We start from the raw sequence: 21,056 nt of genomic DNA on the forward strand, positions 1-21,056 counted from the left end.
ATATTTCCAAGTCAGGATGGTGTGTGACTTGGAGGGGAACGTGCAGGTGGTGATGATCCCATGTGCCTGCTGCCCTTGTCCTTCTAGGTGGTGGAGGTCGCGGGTTTGGGAGGTGCTGTCAAAGAAGCCTTGGTGAGTTGCTGCAGTGCATCCTGTAGATGGTACACACTGCAGCCATAGTGCGCTGATGGTGAAGGGAGTGAATGTTTAGGGTGGTGGATGGGGTGCCAATCAAGCGGGCTGCTTTGTCCTGGATGGTGTTGAGCTTCTTGAATGTTGTTGGAGCTGCACTTATCTAGACAAGTGGAGAGTATTCCATCGCACTCCTGACTTGTGCCTTGTAGATGGTGGAAAGGCTTTGGGGAGTCAGGAGGTGAGTCACTTACCGCAGAATACCCAGCCTCTGACCTGTTCTTGTAGCCACAGTATTTATGTGGCTGGTCCAGTTAAGTTTCTGGTCAATGGTGACCGCCAGGATGTTGATGGTGGGGGATTTGGTGATGGTAATGCCATTGAATGTCAAGGGGAGGTGGTTAGTCTCTGTTGTTGGAGATGGTCATTGCCTGGCGCGAATGTTACTCCTGTTCATAAGCTCCTATGTTCCGATTATACCTTGTTATTACAGTCTGGACGGCTGTCGATCAAATTTGCACAGGGTAACGAGGAGGAAGGGGAATTGTGAATTAAAATGCTTCCAGCTGCTTGTCTCCTCCTCTCCTCCTTTCTCTTTCTTCCCCCCCCCCCCCCCACCAAGATACCCCTCCTCCCCCAAGATCCATCTCCCCAAAATCTCTTGCCCCTCCAAGCCGCTCCCCGTGTAATAGAGATATTTTTCAGGTGCTGAATCTCGTTCAGCTGCTGAAGCTCTAACATTATTTCTCTTCCATTCAAGGCTTGAACAAACCACAGAAACAAGCTATGAAACGGGTGCTGCTTTCCAAGGACTACACACTGATTGTGGGCATGCCCGGAACAGGCAAAACTACTACCGTCTGCACCCTGGTAATGTAAAGCATCCAGGATTGTAGCACAGGGTGTTGTTCTGAGCCTAAATCAGGGAACACAGCAGCAGGGCCCAGAGATTGGTGTCAGCTCTCCTGAACTGGCAAAGAAGTGGGGAACCTGGCTGAATTTTGAGTTGGTGTAGCACAGGCTGCAGGTCGTGCCTGGGACCTTGCTGTATGGCTGCTTTTATTATATGCAGTATAGCAATATTTTTCTGTTGATTTGAACGACTCCGTTCCATGTTCATTTTGAGATCTATTGAGTGGATATTTTTGTGTTCTTTGATCAGGTGAGGCTCCTTCACGCCTGTGGTTTCAGTGTCCTCCTGACTAGTTATACCCACTCGGCTGTTGATAACATTTTGCTGAAACTGGCTCGATTCAAGGTGGGCTTCCTGCGTTTGGGGCGTCATCAGAAGGTCCATCCTGACATCCGCAAATTCACCGATGAGGACATTTGCAAAAGGAATTCCATCCGAACTCTGACTGAGCTGGAAGGCCTGTATAACAGTGAAGTGAGTGTGCCGATGTTGGTTACTGTACTCTGGCTGAAGCCTTGGTTCAGTTCAGTTCAGTTTAGTTTTGTGTGTCAGTGTCGCATGTTGCAATAATAGTTCCAGAGTTGCTGTTCACCCTCGTCTACTGCACCCAGATGGACAACGTTTCTGCGTGAATCTTGCCTGTAAGTGCAAGTGGGTTAGACTAGCCTGATTCTGTTCTCATCCAACATGCAAGCACGTGCATTTCCCAGTAGGGGTCACTGGGTACAGATCCGGTGTGGGAACCCAGCTCATGTTTTCCATCATTCTTCACCCTCCTTAACCCAGAGGGCTACGGCCAGTTGCATTGACCTGGAATTAAACTGGGCCCTTCCTGATCCACTTGCTTCAGTTCAATACTGGATGATGCCTTTACCCACTGACCGTCAGGGGAGCTTCTAGTATTTATATTGTAAGAATGAAGTTAATTGCATGCTTATACTTGCTCTGAATCAACGTGTAATCTACATTCCTGAACTCACAAACCAGGCTCCTGCATCAGACAAGCATGATTCCCCATCCCTCAGTTGTCTGTAACAATTGCAAAATGTAATCCTGCTTTTTATGTATTCTTCACCTGCCTAACCTAGTAATCATTACGGTGATGATGCTGCTGTACTTGTTGTAAAATTTTACCTGGATCTGTATCCATGGGCTGTTTTGGAAATTAAATTCTTCATTGATATTCTCCACACACCCTAAGAGTATTTGTAACAGGCCACTTATATTGCTGGCCCTAGTCTCTGGTCTTCAGTGTCTCTGGTCACTCATAAATGGACATCACATCTCCTATGATCTGGAGAGTACTGTTACTGCCCAGAATCTAGTAACGTGGAACGCTTGTTGCCTGCACCCACTGCTGTCATCTCACTGCCACCCCCTCCCCCCCCCCCCCCCCTACCCAGGGTTTGGTTCAAAAGATCCCATGGCACTACGTTGAAGAAGAGCTGGGGAGTTCTCCCCAATGTCCTGGGCAAATATTTATTCTTCAACCAACATCAGTTAAACAGATTATCTAGTCATTATTACATCACTGTTTGTGGGATCTTGCTGTGTACAAATTGGCTGTCGCATTTCTCTACATTACAACAGTGACTTCACTTCAAAAAGTATTTCATTGGCTGTGAAACACTTTGGGACATCGTGAAAGACGCGATTTAAACGCAGGTCTTTCTTTCCTAGCCATGAGCAATGCTACAGCAGATGAGCTGGTTTTATCGTTGTCATTGTGTTACAGCTGGTCGTTGCAACAACCTGTATGGGAGTGAAACATCCAATTTTCAGTCAAAGGAGGTTTGATTTCTGTATTGTGGATGAGGCATCACAAATCAACCAGCTGATCTGCCTGGGCCCCTTATTTGCTGCTGATCGGTTTGTGTTGGTGGGAGATCATCAACAGCTGCCGCCCATCGTTCAGAGCTCAGGCGCCAGGTAAGGTCATCAACCAACATTTCATGCAGCAGGAGGGGCCTGTACAAGGTGGACGGGTTGCACCTAAACAGGGCTGGGACCAATGTCCTCATCAGAGAGGTGAAACAAGGTGCACAGAGGATTGGGAGAGATTAACAGCATTATAATAAAGAGTAGTCCAGAAAGAGGAGGGATCAGACCGGGGAGCAACGTTAAGCAGACTTAAGGTGGGTTTCGAGTGCATGTGCGTAAATGCACGGAGTGTGATAAATAAGGTTGGTGAGCTGCAGGCTCAAGTTGTCATATGGGATTATGATATAGTGGCAATAACGGAGATCTGGCTCAAATAAAGGCAGGAGTAGGAGCTTAACATTCCTGGCTATAATATATTCAAGAGGAATAGGGAAGGAAAAAAAGGGGGTGGGGGGTGGCATTATTGATCAAAGATATTGTTACAGCCCTGGAAAGGGATGATGTTCTTGAGGGTCAAAGACAGAATCTATTTGGTTGGAGTTAAGGAGCAGTAGAGGAGCTGTTACACTGCTGGATGTTTACTATAGACCACCAAATAGTGAGGAGGAGATGGAGGAGCAAATCTGCAGGCAAATTTCAGAAAGATGTAAAAACTATAGAGTAGTGATAATGGGGGACTTCACTTATCCAATATAGACTGGGGAAAAACAGAGTAAAGGGCAAAGAGGGGGAGAAATTCCTGAAAGGTGAACAAGAGAACTTTCTTGATCAGTGTGTTTCCAGCTCAATGAGGAAGAAAGCAGTGCTGGATGTAGTTCTGGGGAATGGAGTGGGGCTAGTGGAGCATGTTTCAGTGGGAGCGCATTTGGGAAACAACAATCATCGGAAATAGTGGGGAACCAGGGGTCTATTGAGAGTGAGGAACTTAAAGTATTTAAGATTAGTAAAGAAAAAGTACTGGAGAGAAATTAATGGGACTGAAAGCTGACAAATCCCCGGACCTGATGGACTACATCCGAGGTTTTTAAAAGAGGTGGCTGTAGAGATAGTGGATGCATTGGTTTTGATCTTCCAGAATTCCTTGGATTCTAGAATGGTTCTAAAATGAATTGGAAGGTAGCAAATGTAACACCGCTATTCAAGAAAGGAGAGAGAAAACAGGGAACTATGGGCCAATTTCCCTGACATCAGTAGTATCATACAACCATAGAAAAGATACAGCACAGAAGGGGGCCATTCGGCCCATCGTGTCCGCGCCGGCTCAAAGAACAACCAGTTGCCCATTCTAATCCCATCTTCTAGCACCCGGTCAATAGCCCTGCAGCTTACAGCACTTTAGGTGCAGGTCCAGGTACTTTTCAAGAGTTGAGGGTCCTTGCCTCTACCACCAATTCGGGCAGCGAATTCCATACACCCACCACCCTCTGGGTAAAAAAGTTTTTCTTCATGTCCCCTCCAATCCTTCCGCCAATCAGCTTAAATTTATGTCCTCTAGTTCTTGAACTCTCCGCTAGGGGAAACAGGTACTTCCTGTCTACTCTATCTAGGCCCTCATAATTTTGTACACCTCTTTCAAGTCTCCCCTCAGCCTCCTCTGCTCCAAGGAAAACAACCCCAGCCTATCCAATCTCTCCCCGTAGCTGTAATTTTCAAGCCCTGGCAACATTCTTGTAAATCTTCTCTGCACTCTCTCCAGAGCAATTACGTCCTTCCTGTAATGTGGTGACCAGAACTGCGCACAATACTCCAGCTGTAGCCTTATCACTGTTTTATACAGTTCTATTGTTACATCCCTGCTTTTGTATTCTATACCTCGGCTAATAACGGAGAGCATTCCGTATGCCTTCTTCACAACCTTATCTACCTGTGCACATGCACTCCAAGGTCTCTCACTTCCTCTATCCCCTCAATATGTTCCCATTTACTGCGTATTCCTTTTTACTGTTTGCCCTCCCTAAGTGCATGACCTCACACTTCTCCGCGTTGAACTCCATTTGCCACTTTTCCACCCACTCCACCAACCCATTGATATCTTCTTGGAGTCTACAGCTGTCCTCTTCACTATCAACTACACGGCCAATTTTTGTGCCATCTGCAAATTTGCCAATCATGCCCCTCACATTCAAGTCCAAGTCATTAATATACACCACAAACAGCAAAGGACCCAACACTGAGCCCTGTGGCACATCACTGGAAACAGATTTCCATTCGCAAAGACATCCATCGACTTTTACCCTTTGTTTCCTGTTACTGAGCCAATCTTGGATCCAATTTGCCACATTTCCCTGTATCCCATGGGTTTTTACCTATCTGACCAGTCTGCTATGTGGGACCTTGTCAAATGCCTTATGAAAATCCATGTAGACAACATCCACTGCACTACCCTCATCAATCCTCATTGTCACTTCCTCAAAGAATTCAATCAGATTTGTAAGGCATGACCTTCCCTGACAAATCCATGCTGACTATCCCTGATTAAACCATGCCTTTCCAACTGGCTGTTTATCCTATCTCTCAGTATTGATTCTAATAGTTTGCCCACCACCAAGGTAAGACTGACCGGCCTATAATTGTTCGGCCTTTCCCTCATACCCTTTTTAAACAATGGTACTACGTTTGCAGTCTTCCAGTCCTCTGGTACCTCCCCTGTATCTAGTGAGGATTGGAAAATGATCCTCAGAGCATCTGCTATTTCCTCCCTGGCTTCCTTCAATAACCTAGGAAACAATCCATCCAGCCCTGGTGACTTATCAACTTTCAAGGATTCCAGTCCCTCTAGTACTTCCTCTCTCGTTATGTTTACCTTATCCAATATTTCACATCTCTCCTCTTTAACTACTACGTCCGGATCATCCCTTTCCTTTGTGAATACGGAGACAAAATATTCATTTAAAACTCTACCACATCCTCTGCGTCTACACACAAGTTACTCTTATCATCCCTGATAGCTCCCACCTTTTCCTGAGCTATCCTCTTGTACTTAATGTACTGAGAAAACACCTTTGGGTTTTCTTTAATCTTACTAGCTAATATTTTTTCATGCCCTCTTTTTGCTTTCCTTATTTCCTTTTTTACGTCATCCCTGTACGTTCTATACTCCTCTAGGCTTTTTGCAGTATTTAGTTTTCTGTGACAGTCATAAGCTTTCTTTTTCTGCTTTATCTTGCCCCGTATCCTTCTAGACAACCAGGGGACTCTAAATTTGGCAGGGGACGTGTCTGCATTGTACCCGTAGAATTTCACTTTTTAGTGCCTCCCACTGGCTTGCCACTGTTTTCTCTTCTAAGTAGTTGTGTCCAGTCCACTTCTGCCAAATCACCTCTTAGTTCTGTAAAATTTGCCTTCCCCAATTTAAAACATTTACTCCTGATTTAACTCTGTCCTTTTCCACAATAATGCTAAAAATAACTGAATTGTCCCCAATATGGTCACCCACTGTCATTTCACCCACTTGCCCATCTTCATTTCCCAGGACTAAATCTAGAATTGCATCCCCTCTTGTTGGGCTTGTCACGTACTGGCTAAAAAAGTTCTCCTGGACACTGATCAAGAATTTTGCGCCCTCTGTGCCCCTCACACTGTTTGAAGCCCAATACGGGAAAATGGTAGAATATATTTTCAGGACGTAGTAACGGCACATAGAAAATCATAATACGATTAGGCAGAGTCAACACAGTTTTATGAAAGGGAAATCGTGTTTGACAGTTCTTTTAGAATTTTTTGAGGATGTAAATAGCAGGGTAGATAAGGGATAACCAGTGGGTGTAGTATATTTGGATTTTGAAAATGCATTTGATACGGTGCCACACAAGAGGTTGTTACACAAGATTAGGGCTCATGGGATTTGGGGTAATATATTAGCATGGATTAAGGATTGGTTAATAGACAGAAAACAGAATAGGAATAAACGGGTCATTTTCGGGATGGCAGATTATAACTAATGGGTTGCCGCAAGGATCAGAGCTTGGGCCTCAGCTATTTACAATATAGATCAATGACTTAGATGAGGGAACCGAGTGTAATGTATCCAAGTTTGATGATGGTACAAATCTAGGTGGGAAAATAAGCTGTGAAGAGGACGCAAAGAGACTGCAAAAGGACATAGACAGGTTAAGCGAGTGGGCAAGAAGGTGGCAGATGGAGTATAATGTGGGGAAATGTGAAATGATCCACTTTGGTAGGAAGAATAGTAAAGCAGAATATTTTTTAAAAGGTGAGACACTAAAAATATTGGTAATCAGAGGGATTTGGGTGTCCTTGTACATGAATCACAGAAAGTTAACATGCAGGTACAGCAAGCAATTAGGAAGGCAAATGGTATGTTAGCCTTTATTACAAGGGGGCTGGAATACAAGAGTAAGGAGGTCTTGCTGCAATTATATAGGGCTCTGGTGAGACCACACCTGGAGTAGTACTGTGTACAGTTTTGGTGTCCTTACCTAAGAAAAGGATATACTTGCCTTAGAGGGGGTGCAACAAAGGTTCACTAGATTGATTCCTGGGATGAGAGAGTTGTCCTATGAGGAGAGATTGAGTAGAATGGGCCAATATTCTCTGGAGTTTAGAAGAATGAGAAGTGATCTCATTGAAACATATAACATTCTTAGAGGGCTTGACAGAGTAGATGCTGGAAAGTCTAGAACTAGGGGTCATAGACTCAAGATAAAGGGTTGGCCATTTTGGACCGAGGTAAGGAGAAATTTCTTCACTCAAGAGGGTTGTGACTCTTTGGAATTCTCTACCCCAGAGGGATGTGGATGCTTAGTCGTTGAATATATTCAAGACGGAGATTGATGGATATTTGGACACTAAGGGAATCAAGGGATATGGGGATAGGGCGGGAAAGTGGATTTGAGGTAGATGATCAGCCATGATCTTAATGAATGGCAGAGGAGGCTCAAGGGGCCCTATGGCCTACTCCTGCTCCTAGTTCTTATGTTCTTATATCATTAGGTTTAGAGTAGTTATGGAAAAGGACAAGGAACAATCAACTGTGAAAATACACAACTGGAAGAGGACTAATTTCATCGAGTTGAAAAGGGATCTGGCCCAGGTAGTTTCGAAACAAAGATTGGCAGGTAAAACAGTAAATGGGCAATGGGAGGCCTTCAAGGAGGAGATAGTTTGGGTACAGACTAGACACATTCCTATGAGGAGGAAAGGAAGGGCACCCAAAGGTAGAGCTCCCTGGATGACTAAAGAAATTGAGATTAAATGAAACAGAAAAAAGAGACTTATAAATGTCAGGTTCATAATACAGTAGAGAATCAAGCAAAATACAGAAAGTATAGGGGAGTACTGAAAAAGGAAATAAGTGGGGCAAAGAGGATGTATGAGAAAAGATTAGCGGATATAAACATATTGAGGTGGGAAGGGGAACAGCCAGAAATCGTGGTCCATGTGTGAACCAATGACATTGGAAGGAAAAGGGTTGAAGTCCTGCAGTCAGAGTTTCAGGAGCTAGGGAGGAGGTTAAAAGCAGGACCTCAAAGGTAGTAATCTTTGGATTACTCTGAGTAATTCCTATACTGATGAGTATAGGAATAGTAGGATAAGACAGGTTAATGCAATGCATGGCATGAGGGAGGGCTTCATGTTCTTGGGGCATTGCGACCAGTTCTGGGGCAGGAGGGATCTGTATAAGCTGGATGGATTGCACCTCAACAAAGCTAGGACCAATGTCCTCACGGGGAGGCTAACTAATGCTGTGGAGGAAGTTTAAATTAATTTGGCAGGGGGATGGGCACTTGAATAAAACATTAGAAAGGAGAACAAGGTGCACAGAGGACTGGGAGAGACAAATAGTAAAGAATAGTTCAGAAATAGAAGGGATAAGACAGGGGGCAAATGCAAGACAGTCTAAGATGAGTTTGGAGTGCATGTGCGTAAATTCATGTAGCGTGGTAAATAAGGTTAGTGAGCCGAAGGCTCAAGTCGCCACATGGGATTATGATATAGTGGCAATAACAGAGACCTAGCTCAAAGAGGAGGAGGAGGAGGAGGAGGATTGGTATTTAATATTCCAGGCTACAAGGTATTCAGGAAAGAAAGGGAAGGAAAGAAAGAAGGGAGGGATGGCAGTATTGATCAAAGAAACTATTATAGCACTGGAAAGGGATGATATAGATTCTTTGACGCTTCAACTATTTGGTTAGAATTAAGGAACAATAGAGGAGCTATTACACTACTGGGTGTATACTGTAGGCCATCAATAGTGGGAAGGAGATAGAGGAGCAAATTTGCAGGCAAATCACAGAAAGATGCAAGAGCTATAGAGTAGTGATAATGGGGGACTTCAATTATCCCAATATAGACTGGGATAGTAACAGTGTAAAGGGCAAAGAGGGGGAAGAATTCCTGAAATGTATACAAGAGAACTTTCTTGATCAGTGTGTTTCCAGCCCAACGAGGAAGGAAGCAGTGCTGAATCTAGTTCTGGGGAATGAAGTGGGGCAAGTGGAGCATGTTTCAATGGGGGAGCATTTGGGGAACAGTGATCATAATATCATTAAGTTTAGAATAGTTCCTTGTCCTTTTCCATAACTGTCATACTTAACTGGGATGTGGAGATGCCGGTGATGGACTGGGGTTGACAATTGTAAACAATTTTACAACACCAAGTTATAGTCCAGCAATTTTATTTTAAATTCACAAGCTTTCGGAGGCTTCCTCCTTCCTCCTTCCAACAACGTTCACCTGAGGAAGGAGGAAGCCTCCGAAAGCTTGTGAATTTAAAATAAAATTGCTGGACTATAACTTGGTGTTGTAAAATTGTTTACAATACTTAACTGGGGAAGGGCTAATTTCAGTGAGTTAAAAAGGGATCTTGCCCAGGTGGATTGGAATCAAATATTGGCAGGCAAAACAATAATTGAACAATGGGAGGCCTTCAAGGAGATGATGATTCGGGTATAGAGTAGACGCATTCCCATGAGGAAGGACATCCAAAGCTAGAGCTCCCTGGATGACTAAAGATATAGAGATTAAAATGAATCAGAAAAAAGGAGGCTTACGACAAATGTACGGTTCATAATATAGTGGAGAACCAGGCTGAATACAGGAACTGCAGAGGAGATCTAAAAAAGGGAAGTAGAGTGGCAAAGAGAGAGTATGAGAATAGATTAGTGGCTAACATAAAAGGGACCCCAAAAGTGTTTTATAAACATATATATAATAAAAGGGTAGTCAAAGGAAAGGTGGGACCGATTAGGGACAAATAAAGATCTTGTGGAGGCAGAGGGCATGGCTGAGGTAATAAATAAATACTTCCGCATCAGTCTTCACTAGAGAAGAGGAAACAGTTTCACTGATTTGGGTAGTCTTGCAGGACTGGCTCACTTTGAATGGTAGCTTTGTGAAAAAAAATCAAACAGGTCGGGTGGTATATGTTGCTTACTCGTTTCTTCGTTGGTATCATTTACTGCCTGTAACTGAGTGCATTCAATCAGTCAGTCACATTCTGTGAGGTGACCACTTTTAAGGCATGAGACACTGCAATGAAAGCACTCACACAGCGACTTCTGCTTCTCATTTTAACATCTCTGAGAAACAGGGGCCATATTCATGGGGTTACAGTTTGATTGTATGTTTGATTGCTAGAATGTAACCTTTTGTACGACTGTTCTCTCTCCTGCCCCAAAATGCGCGCACGCGCACGCGCGCGCACACACACACACACACACACACACACACAGACACCCCCCCACCCTAACTTAATGCATTTTATGCCAACAGAGCTCTGGGAATGGATGAGAGTTTGTTTAAGCGTCTGGAGCAGAATTTCGATGCTGTCGTTCAACTGAATGTTCAGTACAGAATGAACAGGTACTTTCTTTGAATAAAACACAACTGATTTGTCACACGTGATTTTTACTGTCCCATAACAATCCTTTGTGAAAACCTCCACAGCACGATTATGTCACTCAGCAACAAGCTGATGTATGAAGGAAAGCTGGTGTGTGGATCGGAACAAGTCGCAACCGCAACACTCCAGCTGCCCAAGTGGGGCGAGCTGCTCACACGTGGCATGCAAGGTTCTTGGTTGAAAGATGCTCTGGAGCCAAATAAGCCTGTTTGTTTCCTTAACACTGAAAAGGTGAGACAATCTTCAATTCTGCAGTAATAGTGATGTGCCACATGTACTGACCGATTGTCTAGAATCTGTATAAATCAGCAGCAGTGATGCTCATAACACGGCCTGGAACCCAGCTCCTCCATCCCTCTGGCCCTCTGCACAGAGCCTCCATTCATTAGCTGCTCGGCCGTGGGCTATTAACCTCAAACAAAAGCAAAATATTGCATATGTTGGATAAAATCAGAAAATGCTGGAGACACTCAGTAGGTCAGGCAGCATCCATGGAGAGAGAAACACAGTTAATGTTTCAGCTCGATGACCTTTCATCGGAACTCGGATATTAACGCCACTGCATACAGGATGGTTCCCTCTCCTTTTCTTGCTTTCCGCTAAAAGAGGAGAGTGTTGTAGAAGGCAGGGATATACCAACTTCCACACAAAGGGCCCTGGTAAAAACAGCTATTGGTCCAATACAGAATTTTTTTCTTTTCCCGTTCCTGACCTCCACTTGACAACTGCTCATGCTAGCATATTGGTAGCTCCGTCTGGGCAGTCACGGGCCTCTTGAGTGGAGAACTGCTTTGTGTTGGGATTTGGCTGTGGGCTACACACCCTTCGATGTTGGATAACATGTGTTACTCAATATCTGTACAACGCATTCCATTTGGGGCCTGATATGTTTGCCTTCTGTCCAAGGTACCGGCCCCTGAGACAGACGAAGAGTGCGGACTGAGTAACCTGACCGAGGCTGAGCTCGTGTACTGTCTGGCAACAGTGCTAATAAAGGTAGGCGTGTCTGACTGAGGGGATTATGTGCATCATAATGCACAGTGCCACAGTGACGTATTGGAGAGCAGCACTTGTGGCAAAAAGAGCAATCAGTGTGATTATCACATATTCCAGAACTTACCCTTACCGTTCCTAGGAAGTGCAGAATGTTTTCTAATTGGGTTTCCGAATTGGCTAACTGGAATCACTTGAGTGAGTGAGGTATTTGAAGTGTCCTCATTTAATTGAGGCTTGCATGTTGGAGGCCGTGGTGAGTGTGCGTGTGGCACAAACTCCGTTCCCTCGGCACCGACTCCATCCTTTTCCCTGGCCACTGTCTGAGGCTGAACCAGGCCGTTCGCAACCTTGGTGTCCTATTTGACCCTGAGATGAGCTTCTGACCCCATAACCTCTCCGTTACCAAGACCGCCTACTTCCACCTCCATAACATTGCGCGTCTCTGCTGCTAAAACCCTCATGCATGCCTTTGTTACCTCTAGACTTGACTATTCCAATACTCTCTTGTCCAGTCTCCCATCTTCAATCCTCCATATACTTCAGCTCATCCAAAACTCTGCTGCCCTTATCGTAACTCGCACCAAGTCCCGTTCAACCATCACCCCTGTACTTACTGACCTGCATTGGGTCCTGGTCCGGCAACTCCTCGATTTTAAAATTCTCATCCTTGTTTTCAAATCCCTCCATGCCCTTGCCCCTCCCTTTCTCTCTCACCTCCTCCAGCCTCACAACCCTCCGAGATCTCTGCACCACTCCAATTCTTGCCTGTTGCGGATCCCCGATTTTCATTGCTCCACCATTGGCGGCTGTGCCTTCAGCTGCCTTGGTCCTAAGCTCTGGAATTCCCTCCCTAAACCTCTCCGCCTCTCTAGGAAAACTCACCAATGGCTGGAGTCATACCTAGCACAAAGGAAGATGGGAGTGGTTGTTGGAGGCCAATCATCTCAGCCCCAGGACATTGCTGCAGGAGTTCCTCAGGGCAGTGTCCTAGGCCCAACTATCTTCAGCTGCTCCATCAATGACCTTCCCTCCATCATAAGGTCAGAAATGGGGATGTTTGCTGATGATTGCACAGTGTTCAGTTCCATTCGCAACCCCTCAGATAATGAAGCAGTCTGTGCCCGCATGCAGCAAAACCTGGACAACATCCAGGCTTGGGCTGAAAAATGGCAAGTAACATTCACGCCAGACAAGTGCCAGGCAATGACCATCTCCAACAAGAGAGAGTCTAACCACCTCCCCTTGACATTCAACGGCAATACCATTGCCGAATCCCCCACCATCAACATCCTGGAGGTCACCATTGACCAGAAACTTAACTGGACCAGCCATATAAATACTGTGGCTACAAGAGCAGGTCAGAGGCTGGGTATTCTGCGGTAAGTGACTCACCTCCTGACTCCCCAAACCTTTTCCACCATCTACAAGGCACAAGTCAGGAATACTCTGCACTTGCCTCGGTGAGTGCAGCTCCAACAACACTCAAGAAGCTCGACACCAACCAGGACAAAGCAGACCACTTGATTGGCACCCCATCCACTACCCTAAACATTCACTCCCTCCACCACCGGCGCACAGTGGCTGCGGTGTGTACCATCCACAGTATGCACTGCAGCAACCCGCCAAGGCTTCTTCGACAGCACCTCTCAAACCCACCACCTCTACTACCTAGAAGGACATGGGCAGCAGGCACATGGGAACAACACCACCTGCACGTTCCCCTCCAAGTCACACACCATCCCGACTTGGAAATATATCGCCGTTCCTTCATCGTCGCTGGGTCAAAATCCTGGAACTCCCTTCCTAACAGCACTATAGGAGAACCTTCACCACACAGACTGCAGTGGTTCAGGAAGGCGGCTCACCACCACCTTCTCAAGGGCAATTAGGGATGGCAATAGATGCTGGCCTTGCCAGCGACGCCCACATCCCATGCACGAATAAAAAAAAACCTCTCCTCCTTTAAGGCGCTCCTTAAAACCTACCTGTTTGACCAACCTATCATAATATCTCCATTATGTGGCTCGGTGTCAAATTTTGTTTGATAACACTCCTGTGAAGCACCTTGGGATGTTTTACTACATTAAAGGGGCTATATAAATGCAAGTTGTTGATGCTCAGACCTCCACTGGCTGTGTTGATTTGGTTCATTCAGATCCTGTCACACTGGACATTGGGATGGTATTGTAACAATTCAACAATTTCTTTTAGCTTCCTTAGCTCGTGTGATATAAGCAGTCTCCCCATTGATGTGGATCTGGTGTCTAGTTTGAAGCACAAAATGTACCTCCAGGTTTGTTCTGATGGTTACTCACTTAACAGAAGCTAGTTTTTTTTTCTGCACAGTTTTGTTCATCTGTGTCTGGACTTCATACTGAAACTTCCTGCAAGCAGGAGTCGAATGTTTCTCCCCACACTCTGCATGTGGCTCCTCGGGCGAAAGCAGTATGCTGTACTGAGCTGCACGGATCAGGAAGGCCCAAGGTTTCAACCTCTGGTCTATTAGCTGGTCCCACCCAGGGATGCATTGCAGGCACAGTAATCGATCTTAGTGCCTGTGAGCTAAAGAAAAGAGGAACAATTGTTGAGCCAGAGTCCCTGCTCCTGACCACTGTCCAGTGATCTGTGTAGATGTTGGGTAAAGATGAGTCCAGCTTTATCTGTTAGATGGGAGTACGGGACTAATACTGTTAGAACTGTAGCAATCTGATTTATTATCTCCCTTAGTCTTAACATTACAAACTGTAGCACTCCTTGCCTCTCTCAATCTTTTCTTCCTCCTATAACGGTCAAGCTTTTGGAAACCAGCCTTGGTTATGATCTAATCACTATTTCCTGATTTACTTGTTCTCTCCTGGGCTTTATAACTTTGCCGGTGTCCTGCTTTCTGTCTAAAAAGCCCTTCGAGCTCAACAGGACCCCCTTCGGGTAACCATATACTCTAAGTAATCTAAGTAATTTAATACCTTTAATATTTAATCTAATAATCTAAATAAAGAACAAAAGAAATAACTTGCATTTATATGGCGCCTTTCACGACCTCAGGACGTCCCAAAGCGCTTTACAGCCAATGAAGTACTATTGAAGTGTAGTAATGTAGGAAACACGTCAGCCGATTTCCGCACAGCAAGGTCCCAAAAACAACAATATGATAGTGACCAGATCATCTGTTTGTGATGTTGATATTGGCCAGGACATCAGGGAGAACTCTTTGAGTAGTGCCATGGCATCTTTTAAATTTTAAATGATTTAATATTCTTTAAATAACCTAATACTCTGTAAATGACTCCGTTACTTCATTGCCAAAGTTAGTTTGGTGAACTCGCAGCTAGCGAGGCAGCTTTCCTTAATTGAGACGGAAGCTACAGCTAGATGTGATTCAGAATGTGACTGATGTTTCTCTGCTTGACCTGGACTCTTGAATTGTTTTGTAAACAGGCTGGATGCAGACCCTGTAACATTGGGATTATTGCACCATACAGACAGCAGCTTAAGGCAATCTCGGCAGTACTGATGAGGGACAAGACTTTCAGTGCTGTTGAGGTAAATACAGTGGACAAATATCAGGGGAGAGACAAAAGTGTTATCATTGTGTCCTTCGTTAGGAGTAACAGTGAAGGAAAGGTGAGTGAAATGATGCTTGATACCATAGTATTTGAAATCCACCCTGTAGACCGATTGTGTAATCCTGTGGAAGAATGTTAACATGGAGCCCGTATATCTGCTTCTGTGTTTTTAATATCCATCCAGTCTTAAATCAGACCGTTGAAAATCCTTAATTGTAACTATTAAATGTGAGCTTAAGGATGCCTTAGTGGCTGTTGGTTTGATGTTCTGTCCACCTCCAGATAGGCTAATTTCATTGTAAGGGAAATGTTTCCCACCTTTAAAGGATGCTCCACGATGAGATGATTCATAATTTGAGTTCCTTTGGGGGCCCTCAGAGCAAGAATAGGAGAGAAGATCATGTGAATTGAGAAGTAATCACTTCAGGACACTGAGCTAAAGGTTGTGGGAGGAAAGGAAATCTGAGAGAGATGAGTTCCAGTTTTGAGGTCCTGGAAATTTGTGAGAGCAGAACATACGAACATACATACGAATTAAGAGCAGGAGTAGGCCATTCGGCCCCTCGAGCCTGCTCTGCCATTTGATAAGATCATGGCTGATCTGATTGTGACCTCAACCCTACTTTCCCGTCTACCTACTATAACCTTTGACTCCCTTGTTAATCCGGAATCTATCTAACTCAGCCTTAAAAATATCCAATGACCCTGCCTCCACCGCTCTCTGGGGAAGGGAGTTCCACAGACTCACGACCCTCAGAGAGAAAAAATTTTTCCTCATCTCTGTCTTAAATGGGAGAACCCTTATTTTTAAACTGCTGCCCCTCGTTCTATTCTATCGCACAAGGGGAAACATCCTCTCAGCATCTACCCCTTCAAGCCCCCTCAGGATCTTATATGTTTCAATAAGAAGACTGTGTTTGGGTTTTGATTTGAACACTGAGGATATATGGGGAGGAAGAGTGTGTTGAACGCCATATTTGGAGTACAGAAGAAACGGTAGAGGAAAGTTCAGAGGAAGATTGACCATTATAGCGTTGAGAAAGAGACAAGAAAGGTTGTGATGCAGTAAGGGAGAGATCGCCCATCAGCCAACAAGCTGTTTCTTGTATTCATTACCGAGAGGCTGCTACAAGTGTCAGTGAAGCCATCCCAGATTTGTCAGCTGTATTCCAGCCTTGGACGCACAGACTTTGCAGGAAGTTAATATTTCTCGAGAAAAGAAGTGGCACAAAAGAGGAAACCAAACTTCTTACAGGCAGATTGACTGATCGAGGTGAGATCAGAGGGAATAGTGAGGTGAAAAATGTCAATGGTTGAGGAGAACTCTGGGTGGACGTGTCAAAGGTGAGAGCTGGTAGCTGCTGGTTAGAATTGAGAGAGGCACTAAGAAGAACCAATATTTTCATTGCCCGATCAAAGGCTGTAGAGATCAGGATGTATGATTCAGTCATTGTACTTTGGGCTGGAGGTTGAGAGTGCTGAGGGCATGCAATCCAACAGAAGGTGATGAATCATCAGCCTAAGAGTGGACTGGGCTGGACAGTAAGTGGAGGACGCAGTGTGAGCGTGATGTGGCATCGGAACCTTTTTGCTTTCAATTTCCCTTCAAATCTGAATAGGCAACCAATTTAATGATTAGGATATAAAATCTGGAATAAAACACAAATCGACAACCAAAAGCCTTTTATAAACTTTTATAAATAGTAAAAGAGTAGTGAAAGGAAGGGTGGGGCCGATCAGAGACAAGAAAAGAAATCTTGTGGAGGCAGAGGGCAGGCTGAGATACTAAATGAATACTTCGCATCCGTCTTCACTAGAGAAAAGGATGCTGCGATTGTAGCAGTAAAGGAGGAGGTAGTAGCGATATCGGATAGGATAAAAATAGATGAAGAGGAGGTACTTAAAAGGTTGGCAGTACTCAAAGTAGAGAAGTCACCCGGTCCAGAGCGGATGCATCCTAGGTTACTGAGGATGGAAATTGCGGAGGCTCTGGCCACAATCTTCCAATCCTCCTTAGATATGGGGACGGTGCCAAGAGGACTGGAGGATTGCAAGTGTTACACCCCTGTTCAAAAAAGAGGAGAGGGATAAACCCAGCAATTACAGGCCAGTCAGCCTAACGTCAGTGGAGGAGGGAAACTTTTAGAGACAATAATCTGGGACAAAATTATTTGGCAATTGGAAAAGTATGGGCTAATAAATGAAAGTCAGCACGGGTTTGTTAAAGGAAAATCGTGTTTGACTAACTTGATTCAGTTCTTTGATGAAATAACAGAGGGTTGACGAGAGTAATGTGGTTGATTTTGTAGATGTGGACTATCAAAAGGCATTTGATAAAGTACCACATAATAGTCTTGTAAGCAAGATTAAAGGGCCAGTGGCAGCATGGATACAAAATTGGCTAAGGGACAGAAAGCAGAGAGTAGTGGTGAACGGTTGTTTTTTAGACTGGAGGGACGTATACAGTGTTCCCCAGAGGTCTTTATTAGGATCACTGCTCTTTTTGATATATATTAATGACCTGGACTTGAGTATAGAGGGTACAATTTCAAAGTTTGCAGATGACACGAAACTTGGGAATATAGTAAATAATGTGGAGGTTAAATATGTGGTTATAGTAACAGACTTCAGGTTGGCATAGACAGACTGGTGAAATGGGCAGACACATGACAGATGAAATTTAACGCAGAGAAGTGTGAAGTTATACATTTTGGTAGGAAGAATGAGGAGAGGCAATATAAACTAAATGGTACAATTTTAAAGGGGGTACAAGAACAGAGACCCTGGGGTGTATGTACACAAATCTTGGAAGGTGGCAGGATACGTTGAGAAGGCTGTTTTTTAAAAAAAGCACATGGGATCCTGGGCTTTATTAATAGAAGCAGAGAGTACAAAAGCAAGGAAGTTATGCTAAACCTTTATAAAACACTGGTTAAGCCACAGCTGAAGTATTGTGTTCAATTCTGGGTGCCACACTTTAGGAAGGATGTCAAGGCCTTAGAGAGGGTATAGAAGAGAATTACTAGAATTGTACCAGGGATGAGGGACTTCAGTTATGTGGAGAAGCTGGGGTTGTTCTTACAGCAGAGAAGATTAAGAGGAGATTTGATAGTGGTGTTCAAAATCATGATTGATAGAGTAAATAAGGAGAAATTGTTTCCAGTGGCAGAAAAGTCGGTAACCAGAGGACACAGATGTAAGGCGATTGGCAAAAGAACCAGAGTCGAAATGAGTAAGCATTTTTTTTACGCAGTGAGTTGTTATGATCTGGAATGCACTGCCTGAAAGGGCGTGGATACAAATTCAACAATAACTTTCAAAAGGGAATTGGATAAATACTTGAAGGGAAAAAATTTACAGGACTATGGGGAAAGAGCAGGGGAATGGGACTAAATGGATAGCTCTTTCAAAGAGCTGGCACAGGCAAGATGGGCCGAATGGCCTCCTGTGCTGTAATGTACTATGATACTATGAACTGTCTGACCTCATTCCAGCAAACCATGTACCATGTATGGTGTCTCCTCTGTGAAAGTAGACATTACATCGAATAGGTGATAACTGCACTGAACTTTCTTAATAGCTTGGAGAGTTATTGAAGGACTGGCGAAGACTCAACGTAGCCCTGACTAGACCCAAACACAAGCTGGTAATGATGGGATGTATGTCGACACTGTGCCAATATGTTCCTTTGGAAAAATTACTGGATTACTTGAAGACTGAAGAAATGATATCCTTTACAAACGATGATAAAGGATGTATAAATGGTAGAGATCAGGTATTGAAGATAACCAGGGGTTAGACATCTGGGAACTGGGTTCAAATGCAGCCCAGACCGATGAGGTGAAGGGTCCTTTGTGAAATGAGTTGGGCAGTCTCGATCCAATTCCTGGAGGGCGCTGGTTGCAAAACTGTCCTTAATTTCCATTAATTAGCAATCTCACCCAGACAGAGGTCACAGAAGTTGCTGGTACATGAAGATAAAATGTCACGCTGCTTTTGTAGGGGGTGCTGGTATGAGGTTGTGGCCTTTTCTGCTCCAGTCAAAATACCTCAAGTTTCTCTTTATATAAACTTAATTCCCATCCCTGGATCATCCTGGTGAATCTATGCTATACCAGGACCATGTACTGTGGCTTTAAAACCCTTTCTTATAATGGGGCTCCCAAAACTGCACACAACACTTAATCTGTGGCCTAACCATTGCCTTGTACAAACTTCTTTGTTCTTTACTCTTTGCCTCTACTTATAAAGCCCAAAAGGCATTCTATGGCTTTATCTACACTCGTACTTTCAGGGAGTTATGTATTTGGATCACCCTGGTCTTTGTTCCTCCACACCCTTCAGCCTCTTCCCATTCCTTGCCTTTCCTCTCGAAATGCATCACTTCACACTTTTCTGTATTAAATTTGATCTGCTACATGCCTGGATAGAGGGGGCTGGGCACGGCGGGCTGTCCCCGCGGAGGGGGCTAGGCACAGCAGGCCGTCCTGCCATTTCGGGGGGTGTTGTGTTAATTGAGGACACTTTTTGTGCAGCTGGGAGACAGTACTGCTGTGCTTTTATGTTTTTTGTTTAACAAGAACTTCCTGGCTCAAATAACCCCCCGCCCAACCACAGCCAGTAGTTCCTTCACGAGTAACCCTTTATCATTGGGACCCACCAGGAATGGGCTCCAACTGCCAAATGGGCAGGATTGATGTGATCGGATCAGCAGTTCGGTGTAGATGACTGATGCCCGGCCTGGGCATCCTGCCAACCTCTGACACTTTAATTGTTCACACGCATGGTGACTTGGCCATCACTGGTTGCTGGTTTCAATTCATGGGTGACTATTTCTTTGGAGGTCAATCGCAGGGCTATGGCATTTCTTCCTTTTCCTTAACCAGCGCTACATCATTGACCTTCCCCCTGCAGCGCACACAATCACTGCTGTGAAGTGAGTGCGTTCTTCCTCCGGAATAATGGGAATGTGGTAACCTGCTGCTCAACGGTACACACCTACAACAAGAATGTACTATGTCGCCATTCAATCATTATCTACCTCCTGGATAAGCACTGCCGCTCATCAGTTGGATCTATATCTGTGTCAGTCAGTTGGATCATTTAGCTCCAAAAGACAAGTTCCCACCAAGTGACCAGAAATTCTCACATTGTTGAGTCAGTTCTGAAAAGACTTGAATTCCTTTAATGTGCCTTTAGATATCAAAGACTGTGAATTCAGTACTGGGTCACTTAATGTTAACATTAACTGCTCACAAGTTCAAAATCATGTTCCATCCACACACATCCCACTGCCGGGACCATAACGTAACACTGTGCAACATTCCCCAAAATGCATCGTGTTACTGTATAACATCCCCACAAACCATATAACACTGAATAACAATCCCCTAAACTATATCATAACACTAATATCCCCCCCAAACTGCATCATAACACTGTGTAACATCCCCCTAACCATGCCGTGACACTGTGAAAGTCAAATCAGAGACTGGAAACATTTCAGGTAACTTGTTGCTATAATAGGGAATTCTTGCTTTTAATATTGTTACTATTGTGCTTATAGTACCTGTCACATGCCCCTGGCCCCTCCCCCTACCCACTCCCTTCTCCTTTCCTACTCCTCCCTTCCTGACCCCGACCTCTCCCCCATCCCTCTCCCCTCCCCCCCCATCCCTTTCTCCCCCCCATCCCTTTCTCCCCC

The 21,056-nt window shown here is 44.6% G+C and overlaps 1 protein-coding gene across 1 annotated transcript in view; it reads left to right on the forward strand.

Moving 5' to 3' along the window:
* Window positions 1-21,056, forward strand: part of dna2 (DNA replication helicase/nuclease 2) — a 72,352-nt gene that overhangs the window by 45,734 nt on the left and 5,562 nt on the right. Inside the window, exons 14-21 of the mRNA XM_068002672.1 lie at window positions 893-1,002; window positions 1,295-1,519; window positions 2,781-2,974; window positions 10,661-10,750; window positions 10,835-11,021; window positions 11,697-11,786; window positions 15,225-15,410; window positions 18,933-19,127. Coding sequence (XP_067858773.1) covers window positions 893-1,002; window positions 1,295-1,519; window positions 2,781-2,974; window positions 10,661-10,750; window positions 10,835-11,021; window positions 11,697-11,786; window positions 15,225-15,410; window positions 18,933-19,127 — 1,277 coding nt within the window. The remainder of the gene's footprint in view (window positions 1-892; window positions 1,003-1,294; window positions 1,520-2,780; window positions 2,975-10,660; window positions 10,751-10,834; window positions 11,022-11,696; window positions 11,787-15,224; window positions 15,411-18,932; window positions 19,128-21,056) is intronic.

This window comes from Heptranchias perlo, chromosome 21 (genome assembly GCF_035084215.1).
Source record: "Heptranchias perlo isolate sHepPer1 chromosome 21, sHepPer1.hap1, whole genome shotgun sequence".
NCBI classification, from domain to species: Eukaryota; Metazoa; Chordata; class Chondrichthyes; order Hexanchiformes; family Hexanchidae; genus Heptranchias; species Heptranchias perlo.